The sequence below is a fragment of the Hetaerina americana genome, unplaced genomic scaffold (assembly GCF_022747635.1).
Source record: "Hetaerina americana unplaced genomic scaffold, ioHetAmer1.1.p SCAF_60, whole genome shotgun sequence".
Taxonomy (NCBI): Eukaryota; Metazoa; Arthropoda; class Insecta; order Odonata; family Calopterygidae; genus Hetaerina; species Hetaerina americana.
The window spans coordinates 2,470,816-2,493,552 of NW_027287206.1; the positions used below are offsets into that span (position 1 = coordinate 2,470,816).

The 22,737-nt window shown below is 35.9% G+C and overlaps 1 protein-coding gene across 1 annotated transcript in view; it reads right to left on the reverse strand.

The window, feature by feature from the left end:
• Positions 1-2,249: 2,249 nt before the first annotated feature.
• Positions 2,250-22,737, reverse strand: part of Rad17 (Rad17 checkpoint clamp loader component) — a 37,160-nt gene continuing 16,672 nt past the window's right edge. The window contains exons 6-13 of the mRNA XM_071594404.1: positions 17,855-18,042; positions 14,166-14,306; positions 12,649-12,863; positions 10,447-10,586; positions 5,680-5,789; positions 5,456-5,501; positions 4,651-4,752; positions 2,250-3,186 (exon numbers count right to left, since the gene is read on the reverse strand). Coding sequence (XP_071450505.1) covers positions 3,117-3,186; positions 4,651-4,752; positions 5,456-5,501; positions 5,680-5,789; positions 10,447-10,586; positions 12,649-12,863; positions 14,166-14,306; positions 17,855-18,042 — 1,012 coding nt within the window. The 3' untranslated portion in view covers positions 2,250-3,116. The remainder of the gene's footprint in view (positions 3,187-4,650; positions 4,753-5,455; positions 5,502-5,679; positions 5,790-10,446; positions 10,587-12,648; positions 12,864-14,165; positions 14,307-17,854; positions 18,043-22,737) is intronic.

The following is a 22,737-nucleotide window of genomic DNA, read 5'->3' on the forward strand; positions in this document are numbered from 1 at the left end:
CCCACCCCCGTCAAATCCTTCCAACCCTCCCCGCCCCCACTCTGTCCTGAGGGTATATATGCTTGCTCTGTCTGTTTTGCAAATTTGTACCTGATGATGCCGCAAGTGGGTGAAACGCGTTGTACCGTATAATAAAATCTGTGGAAAAGTACGAGTCTTTCTTTCTATTTTAATAATGGATGTAAATTTCTAGTTTTTGTGATTGAGATACTCCTGGCAGAAAGTTGAAAGGGAGACTATCATCATGTCTTTTTAAAATGTGGAATCAGCAATGAACTGGATGGAAGTGATGATGACATTGTGTAAGATGCAAGGGACAACCCTAGTGGAAATACTTCGGAAATGATATAGCAGCTGTGATGATGGATTTCTGGGACTATACAAAGAGTAACTGTTGAAATACTTGAAGCTTCCAATTTTTAATGCAACTATTCAATTTTCTTCATATTAAGTGTTAACACCCAAATATTTTTTTTCATCTGATTCAAGTATTTTTCATAAATTCTAACCAGAAAATTAGGGTGCATCTTATGAGTCAGGAAGTATAGCATCTGACCAGCATTTAACTGCAGCTGATTTAAAGGAGAATAAATCTAATGCTATGTGTATAGAAGAAATAAGATACCAATGTTTCCATACACAATGCATTTTAGAAAGGATAGCAACACAAAACAAAATTAATATAGTTGGGGTGGACTAAAAGAGTAATGGCTGAGTACCTATTTGATGTAATTGTAGATGTTGTTTAAAAACACTTCATCAAATATGATACCAGACAGATCTCAGCTAAAATATAGAAACTATGCCACAAATTAAATAAAAATTATATTAAGACCAAACACATGGAAATAAAGATATCACATGCAAAGAATGGCACATCTTTAAAAATTTTGCTGCACAAAATCTAAAAATATTACAGACAAGAGCTTGGTAAGATATTTTCAAAAAGTGAGTACTGTTAAAGAACTTCCCTCAAGGTTTTCCATCATTTTGAAACAGATAAGGCTAGTCTTATATTCAAATGCAAAACTGCATTTAATGACGCTGATATTGTGACCATTCAAAATAGCTAGGAAGTTATCTACAATGACTGACTGAAATATCAAAGGCTTTAAAAAATGTAAGAAAATTAATCATGTGAACAATTTCAAATTAGGATGCAGTTTATCAAAAATCAACTGAATATTGCACCTGTTTTAACAGATGTAGTAAAGCAGTCAATCCTTAATGTATTAGTTTGTTGTTCCGACCATTTCATGAAGGAGTCATATGGAGTTTAACAACCATGGGCCCAGAATGATAGCCTCTGCAATATCCAAAATTCCAGTATGATACATGGCTGATGAATAATTCAATCATTAGAGTAAGTATAATACTGCATCTAAAATTCAAATTTGTTTTCCAAAACATGTGGCAACAAAAACACGGAATAATTCAGGTGACTGAGCTAGTTTCTGTGTCAGATATGGATAGGACTCAACATAATAATGATACTTACAGAATTTCCTAAAAAGGTTGAAGGCAGCCAGAAGTTATGAAGAAATTAAGAGAGAAATAGGAGGTTCCAATGATAGCTTCAAAGAAATAGTAGATACTGACTGATAAAAATCTACATTAAAATTACTTCCAATACTGTTTAATTGTCAGAATACTTTTGACAGAGTAGACCATGAAGTACTGCCGGTCTCCTATTATGTCAGTACAGTATGGTTAGGACCACAGTACCTAAAAACTGGAATACAAGGATTCACTCATACTTAGGTAGTTTTTAGAGTATCTAATAAATATGGAAATTCCAAAGAAATTTCGGAGTTTAAGAAGACGCCTCCATAGCTTAACAGGCTAAAGCTCTCGACTGGACATTGAGGGATCTGGGTTCGAATTCCGGTCAAGTCGAATGATTTTTACACTCTGAAATTATTGCATTGAAATATGAAAATGTTAACTAAAATTAACAATTATGTGAGTATCATAGGGGTATATTGGTTCAATATTGTTTTTAATTAATATTAATGACATTTTCAGCTGCTTCCACTGCTATGAATTATTATTATCTGCTAATGATGCAATGATTATGTCAATGCATAAGAATTTTAATTCAGTTCAATATGGCTCATTAAATATTTAAAATAAGATAAAGAAATAAGTTCATGTAAATAACCTTGATGTTCATTAAAAGAACACTAAGATATAGTTTATTAAACATAGTGTGATAAAGTCAACATGAAATCAAAACTTGATTTCCATATTTGATCAAATCGCCAACCTTCAACATGATTGTTGTTCTCGAACAAGTAAACTACTGGGGTTTAAATGGATTCAACATTTTTTCAAGCTTTTCATAATAATAAATCATTTTAAAAATGTCTAAATCAGGTAAACTATAGTAACAATAAAATATCAGCAATAAAATGATTATTACACATCATGCTCTCGTTAGGGGCATCCTCAGATACATCAATGTCTAAGGATCAATGAACTCTTCAAGAATTTATATGTTTAAAAACAAATCACAAAAAAAATGCCAATAAAGATAGGAAATTATGATGAATACAATTAAAAAGAATATTGACTGCTAACAAAAAAAATGAAAAATACACTTGCATTCCCATCTCCAATTAAAGTCTTATGATCTACCTATGCATGCCTATGCCAAGAAAGACACTACAACCACATCCAGCTGGGCAACGGTTCAGTCTTCAGTTACACTGACTGGGAACCACACTTTGGTGAAAATAAACAAAATAGTCTTCTGCTATTTCCAATGCATACACTTCCTCTGGACGGAGTAAGGAAATCCAAGTCTACACAAAATACACTGACTGGAAACCACACTTAGGTGAAAAAAACAAAAGAGACTTCTACTATTTCCAATACATACACTTGCCTTGGACGGAGTAAGGACATCAAAGTCCACACAAAATAATACTGACAACACAATGCATACAGAATAACACAAAATTATAACATTATAACACATCAAAGAACATGAAAAGATTGACAAGCAATCATTTGGCACATTTATATCAAAAGAAGACTAAAACTTCCAGGTATTTTGGGTTAGACAACACCTTTTTAACCCATTGTAGCATTCGGCAGGACCATCAGCACCTATTTCATTCATCATCTGATGAGAACTCTTCTATGCTTATCAACTCATCCACATGCCCATCCATCACAGACACCCTGAAACATAGAATTATACATAACTCAAATGATAAAAAAATGTACATCTGGTGCTTGAATCCCTTACACAAATGCTTGAAAAGTGCTTCTGGAATGACTACACTATTTACGTTTATGAGAAAATGTATCATGAGCTCAAGGACTTTCGGATAAAAAAATCCTCAATGGTTTTGTACCAACAATCTCCCTAAGTAAGCACTAACCAGAAAATGTTATATTGGTATGTAACTGTCTCACTATAATATAATCTGATCAATTCTGATAGATCATGTCTGCAATGCATCAAAACTATAATGAAATGAAATAGAATTAAAAGCCATAAGGTTATCTTACCATATAATCACAGTAATCAACTCTAAGGTCCGTTTGATAGGCAAGGTTAGAGCTCACCCAGTACTAGGCTAATGGCATAAGGAATTCACACATCAGGGTAAGTTGCCCTCCCTATAACACTTATGGTTTCCAGAAAGATCTGGTACCCAAAAAATCACATAGCTTGGTTGAAGCTAAGAGTGCCCAAGACAAGCTTGCACGGGAATCGAACCCAGGCCCCCTGATCAGTAATCCATCACTTTAACTTCTGGACTACTATGTCACCATTTTATCACATAACGGATAAATATCTTCAAAAGCTAAATAGCCTTGAAATTGCTTCAACAAAAAATTTGCACAAACACTTAATGGAATGATTTACATGCTTTGGCCACAACACCATGCACAATGATGCTTTCCTTTCTCCAAACGTTATTCATCAAAATGTTCACATGGTTACTCTTGGAATCTTGTGAAAGTTAACAAAAACTTTGATGAGGTCACATTCCAATGCATTGTGAGGAGGCTATGAATGTGGCACAATGAAAGATATCAAAGATTTCCCCATTGAGGGATATTCAGTTGATTGGAGCAGGGGGGCTGGTGGGCAAAAAGAGACTATTCACCTAAAGGAATCTAGTTCTACAGAGCTCTCACTTCCACTTCCTACATCTCATTTGACTCCTCGAGATCGAACCCCATTCTTCCCCTTCCCCTCTCTTTCCAGGGACCATTAGGTCTCAATTTTGCCAAAATAAAGACCTCCATCTATCTATCTATCATTTATCAATGCATCACTTTCTTGTACTCATCATTCAGACTTACCAGATGCTGACCAAACATTTTTCTGAATTTTGCACAGATTAAAACACACAACATGGCATTGGCAAGTTGCACCTTGCTTTGAATTGTAAAAAAAAATTAATTCTATAGGCTGCAAAAAAATTGCCTTAATGGCTGCAGTTTTACGTGGAAAGTGGACTAAATGGGATTTTTACTATCTGGGAGATTTTTACATTCCTCTTTAAAGAAACCTTCAGCAACTATTTTTTAGGGAAAAAGGACCAAAAATACATTTTTAAATTTTGGATTAATTGAAAATTAAATGTTACATTTCCTTACACTGTAAATGGCAAATGTCATGCAACTTACTGTGTCGCTGGTGAGGTATGGACGTTTAACACATGCATATCCTGAAGGTCACCTGGGTGATGGTAATTTTCTTCTGGACGAGTTGGTTTTACATATTTTTTCCTAAAAAATATCATTTAAAAATTTATCAGGGAGAGCAGAAAATAATGCACACCACATTCCCTTATTTTCAATTCAACTGAAGAAACAATTAGCAACCTGGGCCCTGGATGAAAGGTTGTAAGACTATGGCTATGAATAAAATGAGGAACCTCAACAAATAAGAAAAAATTAAAATAATCTATTCTTATTCACTGGAGGGAAACCTTGATGGAAAACCAATTACTATATTTTAATAGATTTTGTATCACTCTGGATATTAATACTAAAATGATTAATAAGAAAAAAATTATACACATACGTTCCTCATCAGCCATGGGTATTAAATCCCCAAAAAACCAGGTGTTGAAAACAATCACAACTGGTAAGACACACTAAATATATGGAAATAAGGGATGAGGTTCTCCTGTTCACATTGCTATGGAATAATTTACAAAACAATATTTAAAAGGGGTAAGTACTAGAATTTGAATACAATAAACCCTAACTGGAAATCCCTGATCACCACAATTTGAAAGTCCTTCCACAAAAATTTAACCCTTCCTCATGAAGAAGAGGAATCTGCACCTGGCCACCTAGAATTATTGAGTGTCATCCTAGCAACTTATCTTGAAGTAGATCACCTGGTGACCAGGGTAAATATACAACTACAAACATAAAAATCCAAAATTCTCCATTCAATAAGAAGATCCTCAATCAAACTTACCTTATAAAAGCTGGATTAGCAAGTTCACTGATGAATTTTTTCTGAACTAAAGAAATAAAAAGAATTTTCCATATTAAAGGTTATTGATAAAGAGATAATCACTTTTTTCATGCAAGACCAATTAGTTTGTTCTTAAATTTTTAGGACTTATTTAAAATGCAAAATGGATGAATGCCAATAACTTAAGACAATATTCATAAATTAAAAACATAGAGAAAACTTGCCACTAGAGAGAGCTGCCGGATTTATATGCATCAAATAAGGCAAGACTTCAGTCATCATTGTCCGAGGCTGAAGGCAGGTCCCAGGAAATAATTCGGTAACTGTCTTGTGCCTATATAATCAATAGAAATGTACAGTATCATTCCTTCATGCTTTCTTCATTTCTGCTACTTGCACTGTCTTGTGGATCCATTTCTCAAGAGTCTGATTACTGTTGCAATAATAGATAAGGACTCAGACCACAATGTACAACCCAATAAAACTAGCAAGAAAGCAAGAGCCATATTTCACAGGTAGGAATTTATGAAAAACTCTTGAATCAGACTGAAAAGTATTTTAATGTTAACACTTTATAGGAAGAAAATATGACTGCTCCATTAAAAAATTAGCAACCATATAAATATTTATTCATTGTAGAATCCTAAAAATTCATCATCATCGCTGCTCTAATCATAAACACAATTATTTTCAATGTGGAATTCTATAACCTTTCTTTCATATTCAAGTATTAGTTTTTATGCTATTGCAGTTCTAGTATGCATGCAGGGACCATCTCTCCTCATGAATCCTTCACAACATAATGCTGTCCGAGAACAATCAGCAATAGACATACACGTCTATTGCTAATTTTATCGCTTGAATAAAATCATTCCTGTTGAAACAGTAACCCTGTTCTTCCTGTGATTATACGAGGGTCATCCGGAAAGTAGTACCCGTTCGTGAAATAAAGACACAAAAGTAAATATTAACAAACATAAAAAATTTTATTTGAAAGAGGATACTTTAAACTACTTCTCAACATAATCTCCAAGCAAATTAAGGCATTTGTCATAACGTGTGACAAGTTTCTGTATTCCTGCTGCATAGTCCTTCGCCGCCAGCTCATTGAGATACGCGAGGGACCCATCTTGCACAAATTTTTGCATAATGCAGATGGTGTTTAACAATTTCATGAACAATTGTTCGAGAAACATTGGGAAAATGCTCACAGATGTCATCAATTGTGACGCGCCGATCGTTCCTCACGAATTCGTCAACTGAGCTCACCAGTTGGTCTGTAATGACAGACGGTCTCCCCGAACGCTCATCGTCGTGTGTGTTCCCCCTCCCCATGTTGAAGTTGCGACACCACCGCCGAACAGACGACTCGTCCATTACATTGTCTCCATACACCTCCTTTAATTGGCGATGAATATCACATGGGCGAACGTTTCTTGCATTGAGGAATTTAATCACTGCCCTCACTTCACAACTGGCGGCGTTCTCAATTTTTTTAAACATTGTAAACAATCACAGAAACAACACAGGCAATGCTAGCGTCACGCAACTTGGCTCAGAGAAGGCAGACAAGCCACTGAAGCTATCTGACCTCGTCCAGCGGCTACTCGCGTCGTCAGCACTTCATGCGGCACGAACGGGTACTACTTTCCGGATGACCCTTGTATTATCCAGTTCCTTAAAATGTTCCTCGAGCTTTGGTCATTTATGAGCACATGACTGTTAAGTTTTCTGCTCATTGACTAAATTTCTGCTTCCATCATTCTCGAATCATCTCCTCAGCCAGCGGTGAGCCAAAATTCTTTCCATTTGCCGTTTCCATATTCTGCAGCCAAATTCAAGACTTCAAGTTTAAATGTTATACTGCAAGTATATGGCAATATTCTCAATTTAGATCTCATGAAGTTACTCTAATTGTAACTTTTTATGAAACACTTAGTTTTTGCTTGTAAAAGCATTTATGCCCACTAAATTGAAATTAGTGTATTATGTATTAAACGACATTATCATACCACATGACTGAGTGCCTATAGACTGAGTTTACTGAGGCAATCAAATTGAAATACTGGATGCCCTGCATTACATTTCATGGGCTTGGAAGCAAGTTAAGGAATCTACAAACTGCTTTAGGAAGGCAGGATTTTATGTTGATTGTGACAAAGAAATTCCAGTTGAAATTATTTGTGGTGGTGGCGATGGTACCGTAGACAACAGCTTCACTAGTTGAGCATGTAATAGGGAAAATTAGTCTTTTCCCACTATTTGCATGTTCCTGCAGTTTTACACTTTTTTCTGGGGTCCCAAGAGAAGTACAAATAAGGGGTTTTGCTGTACACCTATAGTATCTGTATCTTACATCAGCCAACAGGACCGTGTCAGTGAAAGAGCAAACAAAACGTACCTAAACACTGTTTGCAGAAACCAATGTATCATGATACTTGTGAGAGAAGAGAGACAAAAAGTAGCCAACCAACTCAAGAAATGACTAACTTCGTCCTAGATGATGACATTCAAAGTAATATATACTATGGAAAAACTAATTTGTCCGTAATAAGAAAAGATGGTAACAATTTGCCAATAGATAAGTTTAATACCACCACCTGGTTTTAATGTATTACAACATCTTCAGGTGACAAATTGAATGCAAGTACCGTCTTATATACATTTTAGCAACCCGGGAAAGGGTAGGTGTTTGGATGTGGAAGGAAAGGAAGGAGGAGAAGAAGGTTGGCCAACTAACCAATATGATGCAAAATACAAAGTTTGAAACATGTTGAAGAAAGATTATACTAAGTCTCAGGGTCCACATGAGTGACTCACCAATCACATATAGGCAGTAGGAATGGCATCAGGAAGCTAGGGGGAGGTGGCGGGAGTTGTTGGAAAATAGGGAGGGGAGAAGAGAAAGGTTGATATAGGAGTATGAAATAAAAAGTTTCAAGTTTTACAAACAGCTCTCACAAAGTCTCTGAAGACCACTTGGTTGATTAGCAACCACCTTCAATCACGTCAGCAGGGAAGAGGGGGGGTAAGCTAGGTTGGGACCAGGGCCAGGGGATTACGGTCCCAAGGAGGGGTGGGGAAGGAGTTAAGTCTTAACACTTAGTACACAAATCAGGAGTGGGTGGGGGGGGGGAAACAAAACAAAAGGAAGGGGTGGATGTGTGTCACATGGCATGATGAAAGCACTGAAGGAAGTTTAAGGAAAGGAGGGGGGAGGAGGAGGTGGACTGCATGTAATTAAGGAGGGGGTGTTCTTCGTAACCCATTGGACAATTTCCAATTGTTCCATTGCGCCTAATTTCCCTAGTTATTAATGTTTCGCGATTAACAGCTGAGGTCACTTGTACCATTCGGAATAGGGGGAAAATTGTGTAGTGGTAGATGTTCAGGGAATGTGAGAGAGGGAAAGGTGGAGAGAAACCCAGCATCGGCTTTAGCTCACTCTTAACAAAAGGCATCAAGGGGTCCAAATTTGACCGTCCCTTCCATGAGAGGGCATCCTCTGCTTGGAATCCCAAGTAGATATCGTGGTATGAGTGAAAACACCTACCACCTCCAGGAATTGAACCCGGGCCCTTGAGGTGGGAAGCCAGTAGAGCAGCAAAGCTCTAGAAGTGGTTAAATTAGTAAGAGATGAATCAGGCCTTAAGTGACTGGTTTGAAGAAAACAGTCTCGTGTGAAATAAATAATGTGTAATGTCACTATTGCTGTTCAATGTTTTTATGGATAAATATTTGAGAGATAAATGCATGATTTGAGCTGGTGTAATAACTGGAAGCATCAATATACTCATTCTTTGATATTGCAGCAATACTGACACAGCTGGAAAGATATGGAAAGAGCCCTGAATCTCTGAACTCAGTGAAGTAACAGAGAGAATGAAACTGTGGTTTAATGCAAACAAATCAAAAGTATTTGTGCTTGATACAGACATTATGAAGGATGATTGCATAGTGGGGTCAAGCTCAAAGAATTGAACAAGTATTTCAAGGCAGAATATTTGTTAGAAATGAATGAAGAGACCAGTAGGCATGTGACCGCCAGCCATATGATAATTCATAGTTAATAATGTGGAACATGTTAAAAAATAAATGTCTGCATAGAGAAACAAATATTAAAGCTAAATTTGGATGCATAACAACTAACAGACAAAAACATTCAGCAAAGGTAAATATTTGCTAAACAACACAACCACAGAATATAATACACCATGCAAATGACTGATAGCATTTAAGTAACACTTCATATTATCAATCTAGGGTTCACCATTTTACATACTTCATTCCCATACAAATTTCTTACATTTTTAATCATTATTTCTTGGAGAGGAACCAGCGATGCTTACATCTGAACAATTTGGGGAAGGAGTGAAGAGCACATATGTAACAAAATTATGAGTACCTACATTAAAACAAGGCGAACAAAAAATATTTGGTACATGAAACTTTCTTCTGAACAGCCAATGGTTATTAATTGCTCAATTACTCAACCTTCACATCCTTAACTTCATTCGACAGAGATGTCAGAGATTTACAGCAAAATAATAACACTTTTGTACTAATTGCAACTTAGCAATAGCTGTAATTGTCTCAGGTGAGCTATTATAAGATTCAAACTAGTGGTGGTTGTGGTAGCATTGGTCACCACCACCAAAAAGTGAAAATGTATTTACTACAAACCATATGAAGCAAACCCTGCACTGAAACCTAATTTTTGAAGGCACTTGATGGCTTGACAATGAAGGCATGAAGTTTGGACACATTCATTACAACTACCGGTCATCTTGGAACATTCAATTTATGCAAGAGATTTCTAATCAGTGCAAAAGTGTTCTCACTCCATTTTATGCAAGACCTTTGCAAGTGACTGTACCATCAGGGCTACACCAGAAGATAGCTAATTATTGAGTTGCAGGATATAAACTCAACTTCTATAAAACACCTTGGCTGTCATATTATGTCCTAGAGGGTAAGGGCTCATAACCTACCTTTCCTTAACCAAAAGCTGAAAGTCCTTAGCTCTTGAGCCTTTGAAAGAAAAGAACTTTCTCTGGGCATTGTCGGGAGGTAAATTCATCAAGCCATGCACACAGATAGTGATGGCATGCACCTTATTTAGTTCCTTATCCTGTGGAAAAGAAACACCATTTGTATTACAAAAATTGAGCAACAGTGAACATTGTCAATTACAGGCAAGTAGGCTGACATTTGCAAAATTGGAAATCCAGATCAGATAACTCACTCTTATAAATCCAAAATTTAAGTTTTCCCACCCATTATCTAAGTGATGAATCAATTCTACTATTTTCCATCCCAGTGCCAATACGGTTCTTAGCTTCAGTTCTATATTTCAGTTCCAATAGTTCTGGTGAATGTACATTTATCACACCATCAGCACTTGCAATACCAAACAAAAGGTCGACCACCTTCAAAGAAAGTATCCCTAAGTTATAAGTTACATGTTCATTTCATGAGACATTTCACACAAATGTCAAGTTTTACACTAAATCTTGATTATTTGTCAAGTTTCAAAACAAAGATGATTTTACATTAAATTTTTCATCATACCTTTTATAAAACCATTTTTATAGCACCATTGTCATGCAAAGGCCATGAAATAGAGGAAATTTTGATTTTTTTTAAGGAGCACTATGAAGAATTTCCAAATATCATTATCATCATTTTCTTCTTCTTCTAAAGGCAGAGCCTTGTCATTGCAGCCTCTCTCTTGCAGTCTCTCTCCATTGCCTTTCTTTTCAGTTCATTGTATGCTGTTACCCTCATAGTACTTTTTCTAACATCTATAAATTTCTTTCTTGGCCTTCCTCTTCCTTTTATCCTATTATTTCCCTTCCATTATATCTTCCAGGAAGTTGCTATGTCTGAGAACATTTCCAATAAATTTAATTTTCCTTTTATCCATGTCTTTTATTAGCTTCCTTTCCTCATAAATTTCTCTCAATACTGTGTTGCTTTTCTTATCCACCCATCTTGTTCCTGTTATCTTTTTCCAAATCCACATTTCCTTTGTTTCCAACCGAGCCTTTTCCCTCTTTCCCAACGTCCAAGTTTCACATCCATATAATAATGTACCCCAAATAAACGTTTTTGCAAAGGATTTTCCAATTTCATATGCTTGTTTCCTAATAGAATCTTTTTATTTTCATAAGCCTTCTCTGCCAAGGCTATCCTTCTTTTCACTGCAGAGGTGTATCTGTTGTCTCTTATAATTACACTCCCAAGGTATCAGAACTCTTCTACTTGGCTTAACCTTGATTCCTGTATCATTAAATTTATGGGGAGTTCTGTCCTCTTTCTAGAAACTATCATAGCTTTGGTTTTCTTCACATATATTTTCAGTTTCCATTTTTTCAAAGCTGTGGACAGGGTTTTGAGCATTCTATTAATATCTTTGGCTGATTCTGTTTGGGTCACAATATCATCTGCAAACCTAATGCAGTGTATCTTTCCTCTGTTTATCTTTGTACTATTTGTTCTCTTCTTCATTCTATTTCCTCTTCAATATATAAGTTAAATAGATATAGCAAAAGTGGACATCCTTTTGTAATCATTGCTTCTTTCTCACATCCCTTTACTTCTATAACAGTGCTTTGGTTCTGGCAGAGCTGGAATAAAAGATTCCTATCTTGGCAGTCTATTCCTTTTCTCCCCATGGTTTCAAACATAAGTTTCCAATCTACCATATCAAAGGGATCTTATTTGTAAAAGAGATTTTATTTGTAACAGCTGAATTATCAGAAAAAATCACTTGGGACATCAAGATTCTCCATGCAGCACCAGTTAACACATTGTCCAGACAAATTAATCAATGTGGGAGCAATCCAATTACTTTTGTGTCATCAGTAAACCACCAGGAGAGCCTTCTCAATAGCTTAATGCACAATATACACCATGCTTCCTGTCATTATGGAACAATTCCTCCACATCAGACCTGATGACATAATTGTTAATAAATAACTGACTCCAACCACACTGGTCTTCACCACCTTCATCAAATATTGGGAAATCACGGGAAAAAATTAAAATGAATATTCCTATATCCCAAGTATCACAACTTCGAGGATTTTAATTATAAATATTTTCAGCTCATGCATTTTATTGCATATTCCCATTGGGGCATTAATGAAAAATACACTGCACAAAGTAATATCAGTAAGCACTTTACTTACAAAAGCAGCAGTTCTGGCCATAAGAACATCTGTCTGACTCAATAAACAAGAGGCATCTGCAACCTTTTTCATGTTATCCATTATGCCAGCATAGTTTTCTGTCAGCAAACCATGGAATAAGTTTGACACAGAGGACATTTTTGATGCTATTTCCTCTGGATCATACTTGGGCCTGGCTTCTATTTGTCCAGTTCTTTCATGAATTACATTCTCTCCTGAAATATATATTTGTGAGTTAACAGGAAGGCATTACCAAAGATTTAGTATAGACCATAACTATGAAGTGAAATAGAACAATTTATACAACTCATTTATTTAAAAACATTAAATATTATACAGAAATACAAACATAACCACATAACTGATTTACGAAAGTTTAGCGATTGGGGAAATTTATCAAGAAAAAATCAATTATTGCACATTCAACTGATAACAGATTGAGAGTAGAAAAGAGTGTTTAGGGTGATGTAAGCAGCAATGGGTATAGTGAAGGTAGTGTGGCAAATTGTGGGCTTTATGTGGGTAGATGTGTGGAATTTTCATTTGGAGAGAGATACAAGGTTTGTGTAAAAAGTATAGGGAACAATTTTTTCCTGTCATGACTGTACATTACACCATGCAGGCTTGGAGGTGCAGAGTTTGACCTTCAACACTCACAAAGCACCAATCACCTGCAAGAGTTTGTTCAGGCTAGATCATGTTTGTAGTGGGTGCCTGCCAAATGACTCCATGCTAGGACAAAATAAATAATAGAAAGGGTATTAAAAAATGGAAATTGAATAAGGCCGTGGGGATAGACAACCTCCCTGCACCACTACTTAAATGTTTAGGGAAATGTGGGATGAAGTTTTTCTGGAATAATTCATAGCATTTAAGAGAGAAGAATTTGGGAGGAAGACTTAGATTAGTATTAGTTCCTATCTTGAAAAAGAGAAAGGGAGGTCGATGTAGGAAGTGTTGCCTTGGAGAAATAGTGAGTCATCTAATCTTGATATTCAAGTGAAAGTATAAAAATCTGGAAAATAACAATAGTCACTTTGTACATATTTTGATGCATAATATTACCAAGGCCAGGGATGGTGACCCTTTTGGCAATTGAGGGCCAACATTTATGTACATAATAAGAGTACACTCTTGACTCGCATGCCAACCCATCCAGTGATCACTGTGACATTAACAGTACCCTACCCAATTTGGGTGAAAATATAATTGCTCTGCGTGCCACTTTGGTCACACGTGCCATAGGTTTGCCGCCCCCGACCCATGACATAGAAATTGATATTATTCCAGTCGTACTTTTTACGGGAGGCAACCGACTGCTCAGGTCATTTGTGCCATAGGGATGGACAGGAAAGGATGAAGGAAGGCAATATAAAGACAGCCTGAAATGGTCCAGGTCAGGAAATATTAGCAGTGAAGTATCAAAATTATTAAGATTTGGCAAAAGAATGAAATGTCAAATTTGCTAAATCAGTTCGTCAGGTCCTTCTAGGATTAAAAGTCAAAAATATACCTACTGTTATTGTAGAGAACACGGCCAAGAAATTTAAATACATCGGAGTTTTGATCCTTAAGTCCGTAGGGGACGATGCCTGATGGTCCCATTTTCTCTTTCCTCATTTGTTTAGGAACAACCTTTTTTGAAGGGGTGTGACATCCTGAAAAAAGAGTAACTCTTTAACTAAAGATACTCACATTTTAATACTCCTGGCTGATGGAGAACTGATATTAAATCAAAGGCTATTCTGATAAAAGTTAAGGCAGAATGTCACACACAAATCCACCTTGTTCAAGAGAGCATGGCAAGCCCTCAGCATGGAACTAACAACCTCACAACCCCGTCCCTTCATATTTACTGAGGTACAAGAGAAATGGCAAAAAACAAACTCATTCAAAGATTGAATAGCCATTATTTTAACCCATTACATGAATATGTCCCACTAACATACCATAAAAGCCATTTTATATATCTAAGGCAGAACGTATTGATATATTTTTAGATCATTTCAAATATATACTTAACATGAAAGGAGTGGCATTACCTAGGTTTCCATTGTCCCAGTAGCGATTCAAGGTAGATATTAAAAAGCACAAAGAAAGAATCTAAGACTTTGTTTTCACAGGAAAGGATTTATTGCTGTTGACCAGTTACGCTTCACTGTAGCATCATCTGAACTCCTTTTGCTACAGTATGGTGAAACTAGTCAACACTAATAAATTCTTTCCAGTGGAAATAAAAAGTCTTAAATTCTTTATATGTGCTTTACAAATGGATTTCCACAAAGTACCAACCTCAACTATCTCTCAAATAAATACCAACTACTACTACTCCTTGGTAAAGCACACCAACCCTTCATATAGCATATTTTCAGTAACAATTATTAAGTATATGCATCCATGGCAGATAGTAATAAACTTATAATACTAATAATGACAGTTTCCACTAGTAAACAATTGGTTACTACCCAACCAATACACTACTATATTTACATATTATGTGGTTAAGCCGGAATTGATGTGTAGTGACAATTCCAGGTATTCATTTACAGAATAGAACATATTATTCTTTAATAATTTGAATAGCTTTTTCTTGAAAATAGGTACTTTTGTTTCATATTTGATTTCATGGGGAAGTTTGGTGAACAACTTTAAGCCCATTGCTTTGGACCCATGAGTAGTATTAGGTGCTCTGACAAATGGCTGGTCCAGGTCCTTGAATAGTGACTATGGTAATCGTGGTTGAACTTGTAATGAGAAATATTACCCTTTGAATGCAATATGACATTAAATATATATATTCAAGGTACTGGTAATAAACCAAGTCTCTTGAAGAGAGGTTTACTTGATGCATCGCAAGGAGCATTCTCATAATATGTATAATCCTCTATTGGATTTTAAAGATTATGCTCACATGGGGAGAGGAACCCCAGAAGAAAATACTAAAAGTCACACGAGAATAAAATTCACCATAATAAATGGATGGAAGGACCTCTACATTAACAGAATATTTAATATTTCTAATGAAGCATAGGGAACTTAACTTTCTACGTAATTTGAAAATGTTTTCCTCCCAAGACATGTTTATACGCAGGATATCTCCCAGGAATTGGGTACTGGAATTTTGGAGAATGCTTACACCTGCTGCATCTACTGAGATTGCAGTCAAAACTTTGTTTTTATTAGTGAAATAAATCAGGCTGAACTTGTTTAAATTGTTTTTAGGAAGTTAAAAAGACACCATTCATTGAATATCTAAGCTACTTCAGCTGCTCTTTCTGTCAAACTGTCCATTGAGTAGGCTAACACAATAATATATACATCGGCGTACAGTAATGGGTCTATTCCCTTAATGGACTTAAGCTTATTGGGTACATCATTAATATATATTAAGAATAAAATAGAGCCAAGTACAGCACCCTGGGGAACACCCAGAGTTACTTACCAGAGTTATACCAGGAAAAAGAAATTGGGAGGCATTTCTTGAGAGCTCCACATGCTGATGCCATTCACTTAGAGCTGATGACTGACGCAGTCAAAAGCTTCAGTGAAATAAAAAAATAATCCTGAAGTTTCAGTTCTATTATCCAATCCTAAAAGTATTTGATTCACCATGTGATATGTGGCTGTTGTAGTGGACCTTGTTTTCCTAAATCCATGTTGAGATGGGGATAATATGCCATATGTTTCAAAATATGATACTAAACAAAGATAGAAAACTATTTCAAATATTTTCCAAAACTGGCTCAACAGGGATTTTGGTCTATAAGAATTCATTACCATTTTGCAACCTTTGCCTTTGTATACTGGCACTATTTTGGCTGATTTAAGAAGGCTTGGGAAAATTCCAATTTTTATGGATTCATTGATTAAGAATAACAGCCGATCTTTAATTGTATTCAATGACCTTTTTATGACTATCCCTGGGATGCCATCTAATCCAGGACTTGAATTCTTAGGGAATTTATTGATTATGCTGGTCAGATCCATGGCTGAACAGGGAAACAGATGTGATGAGTTGCATGTGTTGGGAATATGAAAAGAATCAGATGAATTGACTGAAACTGTGGGATTTTGATGGGATAGGTAGAAATCATTCAGAATGGAGGCCATCTTAGAGTAGTCTGGAATAGAATTTCCAGCGGAGTCATGCAGTTGAAGATCTTGTTGTAAATTGCATACCCTTGGACTCGTAAATAATTTTCCAGATCTCTCTAGATTTACTGCCTGCATTGGTAAGTCTATGGTTATTGAAATATTTTTTAGCACTGCAAGGTTTGGCGATAACTTTTCTTGAGTACTAAATATTCCTGCAGGTCAGCTGGATTTGATTTGCTATTGTAATACACAGCTGTATCTTTCATTTTCTTTGAAAGCCAACGAATTTCCACAGACCCACTGACTTTTGTATTTAACAGATGAGCTTTCATTTTTCGTATGCTTCAGGAGAGGGGAAAACAGATTTCAAAGTAATGTAGATAGGTGGATTAGAAATATTCAAAGCTTTTGTTAAAGGACTTCAAGGAAAAAAAATCGGGCCACTCCTGGGAATTTAATAAGTTACAAAAGGGGATCATATTCTAATCAGAGATATACCTTTTGCGGCATTTTTTACTTTTGTTGGATGTGCGCACTGCAATTGTGCACCAGAAATAAGACTACAAATATGATATGACAATATCTGTTGTCCCTTAAAGTCAATGCATTCTGGAAAGATGAAAATTAAAGTTAAAAAAGACAAAAATTTAAATTTTAAAGTATTTGGAGAAATAGATCACATTTTCAATCCATTCCAATATGTGATCTAAACCCTCGAGCCAATGATGATCCGTGGTCATGATATCAAACTAGTGTAGGGTTCGACAACAGCCACCTAAGCATTTTACAAATATTATCATAACATTGCAATTAATGACTATGAACATCTAACAAAGTTATTAAAATGCATGGACAATCATTACCAATAATTTCTCAATTGATATATGTGCACTTATGATGTAAAATACCCGCATTTACTGGTATAATATCTTAAAAATGCAAAGGATAAGCTGATAAGTGACAAATCACCTTGCTGCAGAGTTCTCGTTACATTCAGCTTACTCTATATACACCGAGCCATTTTAGAAAACATACAAATTCAAGGTTAAGCTACATAATTATAAGATTGAATAACAAAAATTCTTTCCTATCTTTCAGATATATTCCATACCTCCATCACTTCCCTTCATGAGCAACTGCAGGTGGTTGACTGCAAATCTTACATCACCATTTGATAATGCTACAATGTCCTCCACGGAAATTGTAGCATTCGGTACGAGTTTAGGATCCTCCTTAAGGGCAAGTTTCTTAACTCTTTCTAAAGCCCTGCTCATAAGTGTTTTGTTGGCTGCATTGAAACTGCAATTAAAAGATCAACATTACTTTATCAAGATCTATTGACTTTCACCATTTCACGAGGTAAATGTCTCCCTCAACCCATGAGGAATGTTAAGGTTTAGAGTACCTAATGTTGCTTCAGTTTTCCAAAAATATTTGCAAGTATATATTAAATAAAAATATATATTGGTCCAAAGACTTTACAAAGTAAAATATAGGACAAATCAGAGAAAAAACAATCAGCTCTTTCAGTGTTCTGAAGGCTCCAGAAACTCTTCTACACTATAACAGCATTTATCAATCAGAAAATGCTTGAGATATTTCTTAAATGAACCCCTAGAAGAAGCAGATTTTATGGCTGGTGGCAAGTGGTTGAAAATTTTGACGGCCACATGAAAGGGACTTTAATTAAGCATAGCAGAAAAGTGGCAAAACAAATGTACATTATTCGAGTACATGAACATGTACTCTGTCGAGTATTATGCCCATGTACTTGAGAATTGGTTATTAGCTGTTTCATATTACCAATACGATACATAAGTAATAAAAATAACAAGGTAAAGCTAGAATTTTCAATTATTTAAAATAAGGTTTGCAAGTTTGCCATGGGGATATTTTTGCTTAATACCTCATATATCTTTTTGGCACTATAAAAAACTCTTCTGCAGCCAAGTGATGCTCCCCAAAAAATAATTACTGAGCTTATATGTGACAAAGTTGCCATAGTAAATCATTTTCAGTATATTTAAATTTACATTTGTATGATTTCACAGAATAAATCCCCTGGATTATGGATAAAGTATGGATCCGCCAGTTTAAGGACTCATCAATACACAAACCTAAAAAAATTGGTGCTGTATACCCTTTTTATGGGTTGGCCTTCTAAGCAGAAGTCTGAGTAACTTCACTTCTTTTTTTAAATTGAATATAATTTGTTTTTAGTACATTTACATTAACTTTGTTAATTTAAACCATTTTTCTAAGAGCAATAATGAGCGATCAAGCTTAGCTAGCAACAAGTTAGGGTCCTTGTATAATACAGGTGCTGTACACATAATTCTGAACTCTAAACATTTTCCTGTAATTCTTTTCAATTTTCTCATTTCAGTGCATGATTAACTTGTGTCACCACATGTCATATTTACCTGTAGTTCATGGGAAAAAATAATATGCATATTCTATATACTTCTAGTGGTACCACATTGGAATATTACATCATTAAAAGGAACAAGTAATGATGGTTCTCCTTTTCAGAAAAATATAAAAAAAAGGTGCATACAATGAAATCACACACATGAAACACTTACTAATGCCAGCTGTATGGACCCATAGTTTGCTTTTCTCCCAAGATAGGAAAAAGAGGACCTCTGGGAGAAAATGAGAATCCCAGCCCAAGACTACAACTTGCAAAGCAACTTCCAGGAGACTATGATGGGATAATCTACCACATTGATCCACAGAGGTGGTCATTAAAGTTTTCTCCTAGGAGAAAATTTATTAGCCAATTCTTTCTGAAATTGTGAGCCATAACCTGTAAAATTAATTTCTGCATTTTAGAAGTAATTTGATGAAAGCAATTATGCATGATTCTGCAGAAATATTTCAGATAATTCTCAAATATTTTTCTAATGGTATAGTGTTTTGGTGTCGTGCCTATCTTCAGCCTGTTCGTTTATCTATGTAGAATTTCCATTTGGTGTAAGCAATGACTATTATTTTTTCTGAGCAGGAAGTAATTCACAGGTATAGGCAATTGTCACAAGCGAATAATGGTCATAATATCTACGGTGCAAACTAGCAAGACTGCAGCCAATGTAGATGAAGTAGGAACTTTTACTTTAAAAATTGCTGTTCTTCTCGGCAACCCAGGCTCCAACGCAAATACCTTTTATGGGAAAATGGATAGGTTTGTGAATGCATCAAAAATTAGCTCATTGTCAGTGTAAAATTGATCCAAGTCTGTTTTGGCCAAGGTGCTTCTATAGCAAACAATCAAATTCCTTCCTACATTGTGATAAAAACAAAGCCAAACACTGTGGAACTACACAAAGGTAACTTCTTTTATTTAATCTGGCCTCTTAAATTTATAGCAGTAAATAAATAACAGAATTTTGTTTTTCCACATTATAAACTTATTGGTTCTCTGTTGCTAAAATTTTCTGGAAAAATCATGAAGGGACTGTATTAAATTATAGTTTCACCACTGATTGATTGACATGCAACCTTGACTATCGTTACTACTTAGAATTGCAGTTTCACGTGGCCATGTAATTGAACTATAATTATAAATGTATTTGTAAAATCATCCTTTCATTTGTTTGTACATGATTGTGTTTCGTATGAATATTTCCCTATTATTAATTGCTCACCATATGGTGCAAAATGTATCCATTTGTTAATACATTATTCATTTATTAAAAGTTGTAATAAAAATTATTTCATAGACTATACTAATCCTCTGACCCGGTGACGGGGGGGTGGGGGTACCATCCTTGTCCGCCAACCCAAAGGTCATGGGTTCCATTCCCACCTGGGTAGGTTTTCCTCCACCTAGGGCTTGGGTGTTTGTAATTGTGTCCATTTTTATATTAATCGTTGTTAATGGTCCAATGTAAAGGCCAAAAAGTGCTGTTTTCAGATTAATGATAAATAAATAATATAAAAAAGGCTTCGTTTGGTCTACCAGCCAGTTAAGAATCTGTAATTTTACAAGTGTGTGTTTATGAAGTTCTTTATTCATTCCCAAACTTTTCTACCTACAGTTGGTTATTTTTTAACCCACTTAAAGGTGTTGGGCCTTTGGAAACTTCCCATACAACCATCATCAACCACTTTATTGATATCTTGTTTAGTTGACTAGTTACGGCTGTTTATGTAAAGGTATTTGTGGAGTTGGGCAAAAAATCAGATCCACAGAAATGAGCCCTATTAAGGAGCAGTGTTGTTCAATGAAATTCTGCATGAAACTTGGCCAACTCTTCGCAGAAACTTTTGCCAAGAACTATTTGATCAAGCTGAAGAGGATGAAACCTTCTTGTCCAGGATCATAATAGGTGATGAGTAATGGTTTATGGATATTACATCAAAACAAAAGTGCCACCTTCATCATGGATTGGAGAAACATCCCCACATCCCAAAAAAGCTCTTAAAGTTCACTCGAATAACAAGGTGATGTTGACTTTATTTCGAGACAAAGGGGGTGGTTCATCACAACTACTTACCTATAGGCCAGACAGTCAGGTACTACCTGGGGGTTATCAAACGCCTAAGAGAGAGAATGAGGTAAAAACGGCTTGAACTTTGGAGGAGGAGTGTGGTTTTTCACCATGACAACGTGCCAGCACATTCATCTCTCAGAACTTGTGAGTTTTTAGCCAAAAACAAGACCGCAGTACTTTCCCACCCTACCTACGAGGGCGGTTCAATAAGTACCCGTGTTTGACGACAAAGGGCATTCCTGAGGGATGTTTATGTTATCATCGTGTGCTGCCATCTATCAAACTACAGTGAAACAAATGTCAGACTGATTTAAAGGTTAGTTTGGATTCGGCAGCCATTCGAGTAAGACTTGTTTCATGATTTTCGCTAAGATGGAAAAAGAGCAGTATAGTTCGGTAATTCGCTTTTAGTTTTTGGATGGAAAGAAATGCGAGGACATAAAAGCAAAGTTGGATGCTGTTTATGGGGACACTTCGCCATCTATGACCACAGTTAGATATTGGTTAAACGATTTTAAACATGGGCGAACATCTGTTTTTGATGAGGAGTGACCAGGACGCCTGGCAGACTGTTACTGGTTACTGAGGAAATCATTCAAAAAGTCCACACCATGATTCTCGCTGATTGACAAACGCAAGTGCGCGAAGAAGCAGAGGCCATGGGTGTGTCGACCAGAACGGCAATTAATATTTTACAGGATAAGTTGGAGATGAAAAAATTGTCGGCTCGATGGATGCCGCGATTGCTCACGGTGGACAACAAGCGGATCTGGAGTTGTCGCCGCCAAACTGCATGAACTACATTATGAATTGCTGCCACACCCGCTGTATTCACCCGATCTGGCTCCCTGCGACTGTATCCTTCTAAAAGGAGACTGTTGAAAAAAAAAAAATGTTTTTGAAAAAATGTTTTTGAAAAAATGGTTTCTTCATTTCTAACACGGATACTTATTGAACCACCCTCGTACTCACCAGGCCTGGCCCTATGTGACTTTTTCCTGTTCCCCAAACTAAAACCCTGCTCAAATGAAAGTTTTGCCACCATTTCAAGGATTGAGAAAAATTTGACAGAGGAGCTTAGCATTCCAGGACTGTTTCAAACGGTGGAAACTCCATTGGGATAAGTGAATATGATGGAGAAGAGACTACTTTGAAGTGGACCCTGACCAATAATTTGTAAGTGAAGTATTTTTTTTGCAATAAAAAAGTTTGGGAACTTTTGAACAGACCTTGTGACAAAATCAAATTGAACAAGGCATGCTGTAATATAATAATCAGCAGTTGATAGAAGTTTTGCTTTTACACCAAAAAGAACAATTCTATAAACCTGTCTTTAAAATTTGCTTTGCCTTTTGAATCTGGTTTAAAGCCAGTATCAAAATTACAGTCAACTTAAGAGTATTCATGCTAATAGATGCACGATGATAATTGAAACGCACAGATAAGTGAAACATGTGGAATATATTGCCATGAGATAAATGGATACATACATGGAAAC